This window comes from Populus trichocarpa, chromosome 6 (assembly GCF_000002775.5).
Source record: "Populus trichocarpa isolate Nisqually-1 chromosome 6, P.trichocarpa_v4.1, whole genome shotgun sequence".
NCBI lineage: Eukaryota > Viridiplantae > Streptophyta > Magnoliopsida > Malpighiales > Salicaceae > Populus > Populus trichocarpa.
The window spans coordinates 12,031,366-12,048,908 of NC_037290.2; the positions used below are offsets into that span (position 1 = coordinate 12,031,366).

At 29.9% G+C, this 17,543-nt stretch overlaps 1 protein-coding gene across 1 annotated transcript; it reads right to left on the bottom strand.

The window, feature by feature from the left end:
• Nucleotides 1-5,567: 5,567 nt before the first annotated feature.
• On the bottom strand, nt 5,568-11,686 carry LOC18100347 (12-oxophytodienoate reductase 3). Its single transcript, XM_006381573.3, has 5 exons — nt 11,468-11,686; nt 11,146-11,286; nt 8,475-8,605; nt 6,987-7,169; nt 5,568-6,363 (listed from the first exon to the last, which is right to left on the bottom strand). The coding sequence occupies exons 1-5, from the start codon at nt 11,539-11,541 to the stop codon at nt 5,702-5,704; spliced, it is 1,191 nt and encodes a 396-aa protein (XP_006381635.2). The 5' UTR covers nt 11,542-11,686; the 3' UTR covers nt 5,568-5,701.
• Between the last annotated feature and the right edge of the window lie 5,857 nt (nt 11,687-17,543).

A 17,543-nucleotide genomic window follows, 5' to 3' on the forward strand; every position in this document is an offset into this window, starting at 1 on the left:
TGTAGTTATAATTATGGCATAAATCATTTGATCTTGTTTAATGTGTTGTGTTTGTTCCAAACAAAACTCTAGTGTTTTTTTCCATGCTGTTCACAGAAACCAAACAAATCATGATAAATCTGCTACCTGTCACATTTTTTCCATGATATAGTTTTCTAATTCATCTTACCTCGTCACATTTTTCTTCTTCATTTGACCTCATATAATAATGAAAAACACGATAAATGCAAGAATAAATTCATCAAGCAAGCCATAACAAGCAACAACAAATAAGAGCAGCCAAGAGAACCCACATCACTAGCCGAATGAAGAAAAACACCAGTTCGAACTCTCACTTAGAATCCTACCTTATCTTTTATCTCTCTCAAAAACTCACAGATAATAAAATCCCCAAACTTCCCCATAAAAAAACAGTCCCTACCCTGTTTCCCCGTCCCCGGATTCAGCCACCCTATCCACTCCCCTCTCAAAAAAAGACTCATGTTTCCATAACATAACCAATGGAGAGGAACTCGGTACGGTTTGAGAATTTCTACTTTGTACAAAATTTTATTTTTTCATTTCCCTCTCAGAATGAAAAGCCCGAGTAAAAGGGGGGAAATCAATAAGCACAAAGAGAGAGAGGAAAAGTAAAGGGTGGGAATCAGTGGCCGAGGGATTATGCTCGGGTGGAAGCACAAAGAGAGAGAGGAAAAGTAAAATGGGGGAATCAGTGACCGAGAGATTATGTGTTGAGGAACAACCCTTGCTCTCTTTTTTATTCAAGTCCCAGCGTTATCAGTACAAGTAGTTGGGGGAGCGAGGGAGGAGAACTGGGAAGGAGGAGCAGGTCTTTGAGGTCTAGTCCTCTTGCCCTTTGAATCTTTGATCTTTGTCCTATTTTTTTGTGCACAGAGAGAGGAAGTTAAAGGGAATTAGAGAACCGAGAGTGTTTGGGTATTTATCAAGAACTAACATCAGTAGTAGCCGAATGAAGGAAAAAAAAACCTTTAAACATAGAAGTCTAAAAACATGGATAACACCTTCACCATAGAAAAAGCGTGATTATTGCTACATTTATTGCCTTATTTTGCTATATTTATAAATGTGCTTGTTTTATTTTGCTTTGATTAATTCACGATTAGTGTTTGATTATATTTGTTACATATGGATAAATTTATGGGACCATGCTTGTAATTATTTGGATTTCATTTCTCAATGTCTATTGATCGTTGTGAACTTATGAATTGTATTTAAAAGGGTTTTATCATCGAGAAATTGAATTTTATGGTCTTAAAAAATATACTTTAAGACCTTCTTTGTTTAGGAAATCAGATATCATTGCCATAACTATTATACATTGTCAGTTTCTTTAAGCATAATTTATTGTATTGATTGTGTAAATATTTTCTATATTTTTTTTAATATTTATTTCTCTAAATTTTTAGGTTTTGTTATCAGAAAACTTCACTTTCATGTTATGGATAGTAAGATAATTCATGCAGCATGTATGGGAGCAACTGTAACTATGATAGCTACAGGGGTAGCTATTATTGAACAAGAAAGAAATAGAATTTATATATCAAGAGAACCACGTATAAATGCAATTGCTCAACAAAAATTCTATATTTACAGCATTTTGAATCGAGGTGATAGACATTGCGTTGAACAAATTCGTATAAAACCAGCTGTCTTTTATATAGATTATGTGATGTTCTCACAAGTCGTGACCTATTACGATCAACTCAAAATGTGTCTATTAGGGAGCAAGTAATTATGTTCTTACAAATTGTAGGCCAAAATCAAAGATTTTGTTTTATTAGTGGTATATACTATAAGTCTGTTAAAACTATCCATCGTTACTTTAGAATTGTTTTAAAAGCAGTTCTTAAGTTATACAAATACCTTATTAAAGACCCAAAGGATACAGTTCCAGTAGAGATAATGAATAATCGAAGATTCTATCCTTATTTTAAGGTATGAGAACAATATCAATATTTTTATACATTAATTAATTACATCTAGAATAAAAGGTTATAAATTATTTTTTCATGTTTATATAGGATTGTGTGGGAGCAATTAATGGTACCCATGTTCCTGCAAATGTTCCTGTTGAGATTCAAGGAAAGTTTCAAGGTTGAAAAGAAGGAACAACACAAAATATTTTAATAACTTTTGATTTGAAGTTTATATATGTTTTAGCTGGCTGGGAAGGAAGTGCACATGATTCACGGGTTTTAAGTGATGCATTATCAAGACCTAGTGGTCTAAAAATTCCAGAAGGTATATAATAAAGTATTTATTATATGCAATAAGCATATAAAATATCTTATTAGATAAAGATGGTAATAGGTTTTTTTTAATTTGTAGGGAAATATTATCTTGGTGATGCTGGTTACGATATTCGAAAAGGAATCATTTCTTCTTTTCGTGGAGTTTGATATTACTTGAATGAGTTTACAGAATGTTCACCAGAAAATAAAAAGGAGCTATTTAATCTTCGACACTCTTCATTGAGAATCGCTATTGAGCGAAGGTTTGGTATTTTGAAGAGTCATTTTAGATCAATTGATGGAAAACGTACATCACAATCTTTTATATTTATAAAATCACCCTGTATTAAATCTAGAATTTAAAGTTTTTACAACCTCTTCAGTATTAAAATACCAATTTATCTACAGGAAGTTCATCTTCTATCTTTATTGAAAATCTTATTTCAACTAAGTGAAAATGCTTTTGTTTGTTTTATTGTTGTTGAAACTAGAAAAATTGAGATAAGTTGTATCAATTTATCTATGAGATAAAGGAAGGTCTTGAACATTGATTTTTCCATCGATTCTTCACATCATTCTAAAATAAAAGACAATTGTGTGTGTGTGTGTGTGATTGCATCAACCATGTGGAATGATTATAACACTCAAAGAAACTAGTAATTAAGTGTTAATTATATGTGCTTGTTTTTATCATGTCTTGCTTGAGTTTGTATTATCTTTATTATGTATTTGGAGTAGATGTTGACTTTATTATAATTTCTTATGTATTTTATGTATTCTCTTTTAAATATTAATTGTAGTTTGTATATGAAATTTATTAAATCTAAATATTGTATGATTTTATTTTGTATAAATTTGTAATTATTTTTTTGTAGAAATGAGTTCCACACAGAATGAAAAATGCAAGAGCAAACACTTCACATGGTCTAAGCCTATGTCTCACATGTTACTTGAGATATTAGCTGAGGAGGCACTTAAAAGAAGCAAACCTTCTTCCACCTTTAAAGCAGAATCTTTTGTTGAGCTGGCTACAGAAATTAGTCAAAAGTTCAACGTGTAATGCGATCCTAAGCATGTGAACAATCATCTCAAGACTATGAAAAAAGAATGGGGAATAATAACCAAACTTAAAAATAAAAGTGGCTTTGGCTGGGATGATTGTTTGAAGATGATTACAGTTTCGAAAGATGTATATAATGAAGAACTAAAGGTATGATAAATATTATACTCTTTGTAATTTTTATATTTACTTTTGTTTCTAAAATGTTATACAAGGAACTAAAAAATTGCGTATTCTAAATTTTATGAACAGGCACATCCTAATCATGACAAGTATCTCAACAAAAAACTCGATATGTATGAGGCAATGTCAATTGTTGTTGGAAAAGACATGACAACCAGAAATTATGCCAAATCATATATTGATGTCAACTTGGAAGAGAACACTGATGAGCAATTAATTTCAATTGAAAATGAAGGGGAATATGAAGAAACTTCTAAAAGAAAAGAGACATCTTCCTCTAGTGCATAAAAGAGAGAACATAGAAAGAGAAATCGCATGTATAAAGATGATGGTGTTGAAAAGTTGTCTAAAAAGATTGGAGATGTAGCATTTGCAATTCAAAGCCTCAGCAAAAATCAACTTGATGTTAATGAGCTGTAGAAGTGATGAAAATTGAAGGCTTTGATGAGATCACTCTTGGGGATGCATTTGATCACTTGGTCCAAAATGAAATGTTAACAAAAGCATTTATGGAAAAAAAATGCTAATTTGAGAAAAAATTGGGTTCAGAATTTTGTGAACCAGCACTACTACAGGCTTGCTTGCTAAGATGGTTTTACTATGATAAGAAAATATATGTTTGTTATTTGATGAGTATGTTTACTTGTTTAATTCGATCTAGCATGTATATATTTGTTAATTTGAACTAATATGTATGTGTATGACATCAAAACTTAATATTTATACATGACTATGTTTGATGTTAGATATTTATATTTATTTCTTGATGCTTATTTGATATATATTAAAGGAATATTAAAGGGATAATTGCCTATACCCATATAAAAAAAATCTTTATCAAAAAACCCATCAAAATATTTTTGTATTTATTTATCTTTTAAAAAATCTTCATACAAAAGAAAACCCAAATATCTAACTCTTACTTAATACCATAAACTAATTTGGCTTTCTTCATATGAAAAAAAAACTTATTTTAAGCTTTTAAAATTGAAAAAAATATTAATAGGTTTTACTTAAGAAATATTTCACAAGGTTATTTTTCTATAATATGATATGACATATATAGTTATATTTTATAAAATAAGCTATATATGAATATAGGATATAATAAAAATATTCATCATTGTACTTTTTAGATTTTATTATTTTATTGTAAGTGATTAAATATTTATATTAAATATTATATATATATATATATATATATTAGATAAACTTGGAAAAAAATTAATTCTTTAATAAATTATTTTCCAGTTCATTTTCTATAACATAACAAAATACTGAAAAGTGTTTTCCAGTTTATTTTTCATAAGACTACTAAATATCAAAAAATAATTCACTTTTCAAGAAAATTACTTTTCAAAAAGAAATAATTTTCCAACAAATAAACAGAGTGTAGGTTATTCTTGACTTATCATTTTTAGCTACGGGAAAGCATTGATGAATATTTAATTTTGTAAGTACAAGATGAACAAGTAATATTTAATATGTTTTAAGGCTATGAAATTTTTATCAAGTTGCGATTCATGTTTTTAGGTGGATATCAATGACGAGTCGGTATCCAAAACTTTTAAAATGAGAATTTAAAACCACCCCTTGAAGGAGGTCTCGCTAGCTCTCAAGTTATTCATTCGAAGCAAGTCGTGATTAATTAATGCAATGAATACTCGAAATTTCTTCTATCATCCCTTCAAGCAAGGAAGCCAAAAGTTAAAGAGATTGAAGCTAACATTGAAAATATAAAATCATTCATTCATGAGACACCCGGGAAGGAAATGAAGTCATTTCCATCGCATCTAAGGAATGCTTACTTCAACGAATCTTCATCTCTTTCGAATATTAGCTCATCAACTTTTAGTGCTTCGAAAGAAGAAAGGTTGCTTGGGATTTTGATGGAGCACAAAACGACATTGGATTAGACTATAGGAAATATCAAGGGTGGTCCTTCATTTTCTTTTATGAGTAAGATTTTGCTGGAAAAAACTCAAACCAATTGTCTAACCATAGTCATCTTCTTCATACTTTCAAATAATTTAAGACTAGAATAATTTCAATATCTAATAGGTAGATAATCATAGTGGAAACTATAATCTTATTTACGTTAATTATAGTACTCAAAGCCCATACACTGGGTAATTCATTCCAATAATCAACCTCAATGACAATCATAGACCTCAAATGCATACGTGGAATCATGAAAATTCCTAATTCAAAGGCGTGAGAGTGGTGCCTGTCCTCCATTTGCTTTGCTTAGGAAAGGGTAATCTGTGTACCCAACAACAGGATCCTGGCTGTAGAAAGTCTTCCTGATATACTTATTCAGGGGTGCATCAACCTTCAATCTCAAAACCAAGTCTGGGTTTGAGATAAAGAGTCTGCCGTAGGATACCAAATCTGCGTCACCTTCAGCTACAGCTTGTATTCCCAGCTCCCTAGTGAACCCACCACTGCACATGAGTGTACCCTGATATGCCCTTCTCCAAGTCCTGATCATCTGGGCCTCTTCATCTTCGGTGCCAGGTCTGCCTGACTCTGTTTGGCCGTAAGCTGTGTACCGTGGCTGAGTGACATGGAGATAGGTGAGTTTTGAACCCACCTGTAGCTGGATTTTGTTAATTCTCTCAACCACTGAAAGGCCTAAGTTGAGTGGATCCGAGTCTGTGGCATCAAGGTGATCAATTGCAGGTGACATTCGGAAAGCTACACGATCTGCGCCGACAGCTGAGACTACTGCCTGAATCACCTGCATTAAGAATCGGCACCGGTTTTCCATTGATCCACCATACTCATCTATTCTGTCATTGATCCCATCCTTTAAAAATTGATCGATAAGGTAACCATGAGCCCCATGGATCTCAATTCCATCAAAACCTGCAGACCATATTTTCATTACGTGTGTTACTAATCATTGATAATAACGCATGGTAACCAGGTGAGCTCAAGAAGCACCTGTTTCTTTGTTTCGAGAGCTAAAGTCTAAGCACATTATCCAGTTAATTAAGAGCCATCAACTTGAATCAACAATACCAGCTAATTAAAAAGGCCAATCACTGTTGCAGTAAAGCCATCCGATTTCAGATGACACTATAGACGACTATAAATTCCACTCCATTGATGATTCCAACATCTCCCAAACAGACCTTCATTAAAACACTAGAAAGTTGCACAGAGATCACCCCAATGTTTTTTATGCCCTTGATGAAACATGAGACAATCATTACTCATGAGCAACGGAACTTTTTCAATGAATATTTTATCTAGTAACCAAGAGGAGACATAATCATAGTCATGCCATGTTACTGCAAATGTAAATAATGATTAGAACTCCCATCATAGAGAGGCATCATGGTCACCCTTTAAGGAAAAATTTAGTAAAGCATACTCCATTTCCTCTCAACATGTAATTATGCCCGTCTAAAAGAAAAATAAAATCCTCATATATAGCTGCAGCTCCAAAGCCTTGAAATAAAACAAATAAATGTCATTACACTTACCTGCTCGAATGGCATTCAAGGCTGCCTGTCTATAATGCTCCACAACCTCTAGTATTTCAGAGGTTTCCAAGGCTCGAGGTGCTGGGTATGTTCCATAGGTCCCATCTGGCATGAGAATTCTCCACCTGTTTGAGATGGCCTTGTTTGTTGATGAAATCGGTGCAGCCCCACCAGGTTGATAAACTGAGATATTGCACAAATTCAAAATACAATTCTTTCAGAAATTACACTTTGCATAATTAGTCAACTCGAATTTTTTTATAAGAAAAGAATTCACTCTTGTATGTAATATAACTCAAACGATATATCAATTTCTTTTTCAAATTTCTTCCCTTCTCTCCATATCTATTTTGTTTCCATCAAAACCCTAAATTAGGAAAACTAAATCGAACAAATTCCTTCATAAGAATATGGGAAAGCCAAAACCCTAAATCAAACCAATCTGCTTGATTTTGCAACATTTTTAAAATTTGAGATTTGAAACTAAAACCTTGAACTGAACCACCTCTATGCTAATCTTCTTTTATAATTTGAAGTTTGACCCAAGCATAAATTGAAGATGGAGGGTTTCGGTGTACATTTTTAGGCCAGTTCATTGAACTTTTCTTTCCAAGCAGTATATTATGCCTCTATTCCTCCATGCATGGATACCACCCCCAAGTCTTCCATCAGATGGAGAAGGTAATTTTTAACTATATTTATTAAAATAAAATTGATTTCTTTGCTCTTAGCCATGTTGTGTATGAAAGAATGAAAGAGATCTACCAAGATTTTGTTGAAAAATCAGATGAACATGGCTTGATTTATACAAGAGATTTGGGTGAAGAAGATGATTTGTCATCTCCAATTGGTTACAGTAGAGCAAAGGCTTTCGCTATCAAAATGTAAGTGGGGGAATGACTTGATTTATACTAGAGATTTTGTTGACAAATTAGAAGAGCATGGCTTGATTTATACCTTTAAGATGTGAATCCAAGAAGCAGAACCACCTAACCACCTAGTAATGTTGGATAGCATGGTGGCTTTGAGTTCATAAGGAAAGATATTCAGACTTTATTGAATGAGAGAATGAAATACAAAAACAAGTTCAATTACAAGGTTGATTTTGATAAAATACCACTATGAAAGTTTGAACTCTTGTAATTTTTTGCATAATATTAGTTTGATCATCATATGTTTGATGTCAACCTTGTAATATTAATGTTGCAAGAGTTTTCTAGTTATTAGATAAAATATAATGATAATTTTGTAAATAATTAAATGTTTTTTTTGTTGATTTATGCTTTTGATGTTTTAAATCACGAATATAAAAATGTTATGAATTTAAAAGGTATAAATTTTTAAAAAAAAAAATCAAAACAGTGAAAGGAATGAATGAGTAAGCTATAGGTTTTTTTTTGTAATTAACCCTAACAATAGATTCTGGCTGAAATAAAATGACACCAAGTGACTGATTTCAAGTTTCATTAGAGAGGGAGTAAATTTTACCTTGATGAGATGCACGGCCAACGTGCCAGAGTTGACAGAAGATGATGCTCCCTTTGGCATGAACCGCATTCACTACCTTCTTCCATGCCTCCACTTGAGCATCTGAGTAAATCCCAGGCACATGAGGAAACCTGCTTCCACCCGCCATCAAGGCATCAAGATAACTCTATAAAGCATGCATGCCATAAACAATGCAATTTGAATATATGAAAAAGCATCTTCATCGGAGTTAAACATTAAGTAAAAACCTTCAAGCACACACATGGATCATTGGTGGGTGGGTGGGCCATCGGGTCCCACATTAAGATTCATAATTTCTTGACGTTTTTTTCTTAATATCAAGCATTTTTGTGATCATTATGTCTATAATATTTTGCTAGATGATCAAAGTTGGCTGGTTATCACCCAATATTCATTAAAAATCAAAAGTAGACGAGGAAAATGTTTTTTAAAGAACTTTCAATCACACACATACAGAATCAAAAGCAAGAAAGTTGGTTGGTTATCATTCTTTATATATATATATATATATAATAAGACACCTTTGAGAATAAAAAGAAAATGTGTCAGCCCTAATTTCAAAAGTAATTTAGCCATTGTCATGATGGATGGAGAGCTTCATGGTGGCGAGCACCCCGGTTTTCATTTTCTGTATCGAGTGTATTATTCCATGTGGAAAACTATGATAAAAGAGAGAGAGAGAGAGAAGGAGAAGCTTCAAACATGATAATAAAAAAAAATGAGATAAATGAGATACTCTTCCCAGTCAAAACATAAGACATCAAGTTGATCAAGTTTAAGTCCAAATCTAAGATCCAAAGTACAAACTATCCTTAGTTTAATATTTATTTATATTTAATTAATGAATATAAAGTAAAATTAAAATTTATAAAACAAAAAAATATTTTACAAGAAAAATTATAAAATTATTATGATTATAAGATTCTTATTTAATCAAAGTATTGTTCTTAAATGATCATGGTCAATATTTTATTAAGATTATACATTAATTAAAGTTGTTGAGTCTGATGGATATTATGTTTCTTCCTTTATGAAATGAAGCAACTGCTCTCATAAATTGAAGTATGAGAAATACCTGTAATTAATATGCAAGTGTTCGTCATATGACATGTACATAAACTGACCCGCTAGGGAATTCTATATGGAGAGATCTCCTATGTTTCTGGAAAGGCTCTCATGATAGTTGTGTAAGTGATCATTAGACTTGACATCACTAACTTATTTTATATAAGAAGTATTATGATTTAATCTTGACCACACGTTATCATAATCAAGGGTAACAAACAAGCAAATATTAGATAACATAAACTATATGAAAGTATTTGAGTAATTAAGAGAATATTCATCACCCTAAGTGAATTAGAAAAAAATATTTCATCTATTCTCAAATAGCATTGATTGTGGAATCTTTGGCCAAGGTGTAATAAGTTTTGAAAAGACTTTCAAAATCTTATTTAAAAAATCAATAACTATAATGTTGAAAACTAAAACGATTTAATAAAATAAACATACTTCATGCTATAATGTTTAAATCGAAACATTCATGATGAAAGGATAATAATTATACCAAGAAACTAGTCACTAAAAGGTTAAGTCAAATTATTTATGACTTTCCTAATATTTAAAGAACTTAGATATTGTACTTAATCTTCAAATATAAATCAATTAATTATTGAATTGATAATAAATTAAATTATTTAATCTTATTTTATTTAGGAATATGATTTGTATTTGGACCAATTTATTAGAGAACTTAATAAGCTACATATATAAGAAAAATTAGTCAAAATTAAAATATGATAATTAATCAAGTGACTTGATTGTTAATAAAATTTAGAAATTGAATACTAGAATATAATTAATACATTATATTACAATTGTAGACCTAGAAATAATCAAGTATGGAATTGGTGGAATAAATTTTTAAAATTGACCTAAAATAATATATGTGATATTATTTAAATGGTAAATTGATATTTTATTATTTATAGGGTTTTTAGGTTTTATTATAGATTGAATGTTATGTATGTTATTTTTCAAGAAGAGAGGAGTGAGAAAAGTTGGGTACATAGGCTTTTTTGGAATTATGGTAGCGTTGGTGGTTCAAAGTTTTTTTGTTTAGAAATGCATCAAAATAAAGTTTTTTTTATTTTTTAAAAATTATTTTTAACATCAGCATATTAAAACGATATGAAAACATAAAAAAAATTATTTTAAACAAAAAAACTTCTAAAATTTTGGGAATGCAGTTTACACCGCAAAACATACTCATAAACACTTAAAATACAAAAAAAAAATTAGCACTTTAAAGTATAGCAATCGCTCTCTTCTATCTAAAATAATTAAAGGATTCTTCACTAATAATTCATGTATTCATGTAAATTACTATTAAAAATTAAATACTTGAATAGCTGGTAGTTTAAACACCGAATAACTTTAATATCTTCAAACTTCCAAAAAGTTTTAAATTTAATATTTTTAAACTGCATGTAAGTATCTCAAGACACCCGACACCACCAACCATAAACAAACAAATACGAGGCCCACCACCACCACCATCACAGCAACCCTCAATCCGATCATAGCATCTGCCACGGAGGTGCAAAAATGAAAAGGTCACCATCAATAGAAGAGAAGATGATGAAATTACCCGGGAGCAGTTGGAGAGATGATAGTGCCTTCGCTGATGAGAAATCCGCCAGGAGTTGATCTCTGCGTGTAGTACTCCACCAGCGCATCCCCTGGTATCCCAAACAACGCCCTGCATCTTGTCATGGGCGCCAGCACCACCCTGTATCCATGGACAATTCCGTCACGTAATAACAAAAGTCAGATGACAAAAATGCCCTCCCGGATCTCTCTCTAGATTTTGAACGCCGGAAGGATTTTTTTTTTTTTTAATGTCTGAAATAGAAACTAACAACTGAATCAATCCGGCAGTAAGAACTTGAGAGAAAGTGGGATGAACTGACCTGTGAGAGAGGCTGAACTTGCCCATCTTGTAAGGAGAAAACAGAGAGGTTCCTTTGATTCTATTCTCCGCCATTACTTTTGCTTATTCCTTTTCAAGTTACAACACCGAATTGATCTGGCACGATGAGTCAACTGGTCAAGCTGAAACGATAACCCAGACTGCTGGACTAAGGACGGATATGAAAACGAGACACCACAAGAGTTAAAAGTGTTATAATAATACATAGTTATATAAGTGAATTTTTTATATACTTATTTTATTGGATCCATAATGAATAGGGTCGGCATGTTGTCCAATCAACCTTTAAAACTGATTAAATTTAGAATTTATATGTATACTCGTCTTCCGTCATGGATTTGTATAACAATAAATACATAAACTTTTCACGTGCATTTTTTTTATAATAAAAATTCTAATTATAAATTAAAACACATGTACATGCATTTAATTCAAGAACTATTTGTGCTAATAAATATAAAAAAATATTAACGTGTTTATTTAATTCGTCTAGTTGCAGGTTGAATAATTTTTTTTCTAACGCAAATGAATTAATGTGAAAGTGTTGTTAATATATTTTTTGACATCGAGTAAAAAAATATAATTGTGAATCAAAAAGTCGATGCTTATATTATATATAATAAAATATAGTGAAGATTATATATCTTAATAAAAACATGTAAGATCTCAAACTTATTTTTAACGTAGTAGAACAATAAGATAATGATGCAATTGTTTATTTTTATTTGATATAGGTGGCTAATGTTACGCCGCCCGCTAAGTTAAATCTTTTTAACATAGAAAAATAATGCTCACGAGATAATAGTATTTTTAAATGAGCAAGAAAAATTTATGGATTCAATAAACTTGGTTATTTAATAATATAATTATAAAAAGCCAACAATAATTAAAAAAACAATGACTAATCAAAATAAAATAAACGCTTGTCAATATTATAAAAAATTATTCTCTAAATATTCTTAAAATATCTCAATATCTTATTTGATAACAAAGCTAAAATTAAATGAGAATAGAAAAAAAAATCTAAAACTTAATTATCAGCAAATCAAACATTGAATGACGAATTAAAAAAAATTAATTTAAAAAAATAAAAAAATAAAACTCTTACTCAAATTAATATGTCAAATTCACACCTCGGTTGTGAGGTCTTGATAACCTAAGTGATGGAGGTCATTTAAAAAAAAATATAATAAAATAATCGAGATCAACTCTCAATAAAACTAAATGATGAAAGATGAAATTGAAAAAAAAAATTAAAAAATTAAAAAAAAAAAACTCAATTCAACTTGTGTTAACTCGACTATCTATAACTTGAGATATGAAATTAGGATAACCTCATAGAAATGAAAGCAATAAAAATCACGAAGTTGAGGCTTAATAACCTAATATCAAAAGATAAAATTAAAAAAAAAATCAAGTTTTTTCTTAGAAAAAACTTTAAAAAAGATCAAAGTCAAATCAGACTAATATTTGAAATCCGTGTCATGACACCAAGTTACCCTATAGAAGGAAAACATGAAAAAATCATGAAGTAAAATTCCAACAAAATAAATATCAATCAAAAGAATGAGAACTAAATCTAGTATAAAAATTAAATAAAATAAAACAATGAGTGATGAAATTGAAAAATCAAATAAATTAAAAAATAACAATAAAAAAAAAAGCAAAATTCCTATTATTTTTATTTTATTTTTTTAATCAAAATACACTTTAAATAAAATATATAGCATAATATTTAAAGTAGTGTTCATTTTTGGTATACTTCTAAAATATAATTATGTGTTTTTTATGGTAATGTTCAAAAAAATATTTCAATTGTTATATGTCTAATATGCAAAAAAATAAATAAATAAAGATTTGTACATGAATTTTGAATAAATATCAAATTCCTATTTTTTATTTTTAAATATACTTTTGACATGGTTTTATCAAATTAATTATTTTTCCCCTTCAGTCATATTAGTGAATAAGAATAAAACATCTATTTTTTTAATTTTTTATATAACTTTTTCAAATATATTATTCTTGTATTTTCTTCATATAAGTAAATGAAAATGATCGATTCATATTTAATTGAAACTTTCACAATTATAATAAGTTTTGTTCTTAAATAAATGTTTCTCAATAAAAAAAAATATGTTTTCCAAAACAATAAGAAAAATAAATGAATAAAAAAAGGATTTGTATTAAATGTTTACATTTTTTTTCCCAAATCATTTTAGATTTTTCTAAGCATTTTTTCTTGTTATGTTAAGAAAAAACTTACAAGAATAAAAAAAAAGACAATTTTTATGAAAGAAATATTTCTTTTTATAATTTCATTCATTGTTTTTCCTTTCTATTATAAATTTTTATGATTTTAAAATTAAATATAAGATAGATTTCATAAACAAAGTTGTTAAACATGAAAGTCTTGAAAGCACTTAACATGAAGGTGAATTAGGTGTTTAATTGAAAATTTGATATCTTAAAAGCTTAATCTTTTAACACTTCAAATTGTCAAAATAAATATTTAATATGAGATTGCACAAAGTAAATAAGATAGAGATCAAGAGAGAGAAGTTAAATTAATAGTGGTATGGACAATTGCCTACTCTGTTACTTAAACTAATGCTCAAGCATTCATTAGCAATCATGGTCTTTTTGTAGGTAAGACCTTATCGATGCACTAATCTTTTTTCATGGGTTAGAGGGGTCTTTTACCGAACTAACATAGTTTTGTAAAAGATTTAAGGATATAATATAAGATTGAAAAGTATTGGGAAAATAACACACTTTCACATAGCTGCTAATGAGAATCGTAGTTTTATTAAACAACCGCTAATAAAAATAATAGTTGTATTAAACAAATACTAATAACAATAACAATTTATTAACACACAAATGCTAATGTGAATAATGGTTGTGTTATGATACAACACAACATTACCCTAAACCTAACCCCAAATTTAACATAAAATAAGCCTTAAAAAACCGTAACCCAAGCCCTAACCAAACCAAACCACAAAGTACCAAACATCAAACCCATAATTTATGGTATGATATTTTAACATCATTTTGGTGCATTAATTATAATCCTAAATTAATGTGTGCTATTTTTAAACATCGTTTTTATTTATTAATTTTAAAGATAATTGATAATAATAATAACAACAACAACGCAACATAACAATGTGTATTTTTTTTAACCTATAAATGGATGATTTTAAAGTTTAAACAATATGTTCACGATATTCATATTTTCACCTATAAATTAATTATTCCAAATCATGTTTATCTAAAATAAGTATGAAAATGCATAATATGTAAGACAATATTAAAATCAACATGATCAAAAAATAATATTACAAAAATAATGAAAAACATAACTCATAACTAAAAAACTAACAAAATATAATAACACATCAAGTCTAACTATGTCTTTATGATGGCGAGTGGATAGGTCGGTTTCATCAATAGCACGACTTTTACCTGTCTATGTGGTTTCATTCTCAGAGACTCGATTCTGCCAGCAAATTATGAAATTTGACTTTGGTTTTGTTTTAATTATTGAGGCAATCATTTATTTATTTTTTAGTTTATTTTAGGGCATGCATCATTTGAAGGTTTATCTGGGTTAGGTTTTATTTTATTATTTTAGTTATTTTTAGGTTTTTAATGTGTTAAGGTCTATTTATCAAGTTTGAGTTCATTAAGTCAAATTAGGGTTAGTTTTCTACTATATAAACCAATTGTTAACATTATTTTCAGTTTTATGAAATTTTCTCTAAAGTTATCATATATTACATGCTTTGTTTCTCTTTGTATGGTTGAGTGATTCTTATACTAAGTTTTTGATTGAACTTGCAAACTTTTTGAAAGATTGATCAACTTCGTTGTGATTTATACTTCTCATTCGTGTTTCGTTATAGACGTAGAGTAGGAGTGATTAATTGTATATAACTTTGGTTCTCTAAGGCAATATTCTTGTGGAGTCAAGTTGCAAACTTTTCTTTAAACCTCAAATCAGTAATCTAAGGAAAAATTTAGTGTAAAAAAAAGCTTATGATTTTCATGTCCAAAACTCCTAGGAAGCCTATAAAAAACTATTGAAGGATCGAGACTATAATGTTTTCTAGGCTTGGTTTGATTGTGGAGTAGGCTTGTTTGGATAAGTTGGAAGTGGCTTCCCTTAAGTAGAAAATGACCTTTCTTATGCAATCTAGCCAAGTTGTGAATACAGAATTGGAGACAACCAAAACAGGTGTGCAGGCCTCTTAAGCAGAATATGTGCGACTGAGAGCATTGATGGAATTGTCTGTTGAGTTTCTCAATGTGTTTAAGGGGTCTACAACTTTGAATATTTCCATTGCAGATAGGTATTAACGACCATAAATAACCTATATTTTTTAATTTGTCAATGGAAATAAGGTTGACTTTGAGGTTGTATTTCAGCCTAACCTCATCCCTAACTTTATCAAGATTTATTCATTTTGAACCGTTATGATTGAGAGCTCGAGAAAGAATGAGAAACTAGCCTAGAGAGTAGTTGTAGGAATTATTCCCGGTTTTGTGGGGTTGTTTTATACTTGTATTGAGTACTCTTTATTTTCTTTTTTGGTTTATATCAAATACTTAGGTCTGGACGTGTGTGAGGTGCCTAACCGTATCATCCAAGGTGTGAGGGTTGAAAGCTCCCAAGCCTGACACCCGTGGGCCTGTTAGCTCGCCAGACCGGCAAGTCCGAGGTTCTGGAAGCATACAAGGCCTGCACGTGTTTCCTAGCTCTTTTCAGATTTTTTGGATTAGCTCGGTCCATTTAAAAAAAATAAACACCAAAAACATAGTATTCGATCAACTTCATGAAATTAGCTGCAATCTCAGCTTCGGAAAGCTTGATATTATTAAAATAAAACCGGATATTTTTCCTCAAGAACAAAAAAAAAAAAAAAAAAAAAGAAAAAAGAAAAAGATTGAGACATGTTAGCGGAAGGATAGGATGCCCCCACCGGGCTAATTCATATTCATGCCCTCCAAATCAAAAGGCATTCATATTCATGCCCTCCAAATCAAAAGGCACCTTGAGTGGACCCACAAGGGAGGTCCTCTCCCATGACAAGACCAGAAAAGCCGCACCTTTCGTCACTCTCCTCATCATGCCATACCATTATCCATGCCTCCCTACCCAAAGTCTTCAATAATTAATGACTATTACCATCGTACATCCTTTGACTAGAAAAACCTATCTCTTAATGAATCCTGGCCGCACATCTGGCAACAACTTCTGCGATATCCTATACTTTTCCTCCATGTTAAAGATGCGGTATATTATAAATTAGTCCCTCTAGTCTTCATAGATGAATTGATTAGTCCCTCTTTTGAGAACTAATTATTTAATCCTTGTTGTCCATTCTATGCTCTTTTCCAAATTTTTATTTATAAATAAATAAATAGATAGATGTTATGAAAAGACTGCTGAGAAGTTTTTCTTAAAAGAAATTATATTAAATTAAGCATGGTGTCAAGGGACTAAATAATTTATTTTAAAAGAAAAGGGACTAGTTTATAATTTACTCATTGAAGAGGAGACTAAACTTTTAGGATAAGAAATGCTTCGGTAGGATATACATGATCCTTGTTTAACGTAATCATAACCATTGATAAGCTTGGTCAAGTTTTGTAATGAAGGTGGGGGTGCATGTGGTTAATGAGTATATTAATGTCAATAGTTTTATTTATGGCCATCAAAATATTAAAATAAATAAATAAATAAAATAAATTCTGATACCATAAACATAAACATAAAACTAAATGTAATATTACATAGAGCTAGTTTATTTTTGTCTTTTAAAAATGTTTTTGAAAAAAATAATTTATTTTATTTTAAATTAAATTATTTTTGGTATTTTCAAGTTTTGATATGCTAATGTTAAAAATAAAATTTAAAAAATTAAACAAAATATTATTTAAATATATTTTCAAATAAAAAGTGTCTTGATTTCAATAACCGTCACTGCAATATTAAACGGAGTATTTTTTACAATATATTTTAAAAGAATATATATATATATATATAT